This window comes from Balaenoptera acutorostrata, chromosome 14 (genome assembly GCF_949987535.1).
Source record: "Balaenoptera acutorostrata chromosome 14, mBalAcu1.1, whole genome shotgun sequence".
Classification (NCBI taxonomy): domain Eukaryota; kingdom Metazoa; phylum Chordata; class Mammalia; order Artiodactyla; family Balaenopteridae; genus Balaenoptera; species Balaenoptera acutorostrata.
Window position 1 is genome coordinate 71,414,393 of NC_080077.1, and position 1,253 is coordinate 71,415,645.

The 1,253-nt window shown below is 42.6% G+C and overlaps 1 protein-coding gene across 1 annotated transcript; it reads right to left on the reverse strand.

Annotated features, from left to right (window-relative positions):
• Positions 1-391: 391 nt before the first annotated feature.
• LOC103007056 (CD59 glycoprotein-like) lies at positions 392-763 on the reverse strand. Its single transcript, XM_057527495.1, has one exon. The coding sequence runs from the start codon at positions 761-763 to the stop codon at positions 392-394; it is 372 nt and encodes a 123-aa protein (XP_057383478.1).
• Positions 764-1,253: the final 490 nt, after the last annotated feature.

The following is a 1,253-nucleotide window of genomic DNA, read 5'->3' on the forward strand; positions in this document are numbered from 1 at the left end:
GAGAGAGACTTGAAAAGGAGCCCCCTGCCCCAGTCTCCCATAAAAGTACTGATCACATTAACTACATCCAAGGAACCAGAGGGAAATAACTGAGGATTGCAGAGAATCTACTCAAGTTGTCACTGCAAAGAGCAGAGTAAGAAGCATGCAACCTTCCTCAAATCACGTGCGCTTCACTCAAACTTTTTCCCTCAAACAGGTCTTCTCTGCTAACAGGACTGGTCTTCAGCATCTCTCTGAGTTCCTCTCTCTTATCTAAGTTGCTCAAGCTAGTTCTAGTCTTTCCCAACAGGATCCAGTTGGAAAATATAAAGCCTTTGGAATGCAGCCGCACAGGAAATAAGGCATATACAGAAACAGGAGATTTAGGAGAAGCCCTCCTGGTGTAGATTTAGAGACAAAAGCGCCAGACTGCCACCAGCAGCAGGATGCCCAGCAGAGCTGTTTTCCCTGATATACTCGTCCCATCACTTTTGTTACACGGGTTCTCCTGGCAGCAGCGGTACTGAAGTTCCGTTTCGCCTAAGGCTTTCGCAATGGCTTCGAAACTGCAGCGGTCAAACATCCAACACTGGTAGTAAGTTTTTGGTGGCACGGCTTTAACCATGAAACAAGTATCTTGATTATGTGAACAACTGACGACCGTAGTGCAGCCATTAGCTGGGTTAATACAGCTGTAGCACTCCAGGCTGTGACCTACATGGCAGAGGGCAGCCAGGATGAACAGGAGCCCGAGTGGGACGAACCCTCCTTTGCTTCTCATTGTGACCGGCTACAGATTCTTATGGCTCCCATCATCCGCTTCAGTGTGGCTACTCCTGATACTGTACTATTTTAAAAGTATGGTTAGATCTGCATAATATATGGATATGGAAAAACCCACCAAGATACACTGTTAGATTTAAAAAGAAAAAGGAAGGTAGGGCACTAAACAATGTGTATATTATGTTTCTGTTTGTATATAGCAAAACCCCAGAAAATGTGTTTATATACACAGATCATTTCTGGAAACGTTAAGAAATTGTTAAAAATGGATACCTTTGGGAATGGGAGTGAGGATTTTGGGGTAGGAAGAAGACTTACATTTCATTGGAAATACTCTTGTATTGCTTCAAAATTTAAAATCACGTAATATATCTTTGGAATTACTGAAGCAAAAGCTACTTGAAAAAGCAAGGATTTTACATACCTCAGCTGTTCTTCTGATTACGGCATAACGTTTGTGATAATCATACTTTGCTATCAGAAAGATC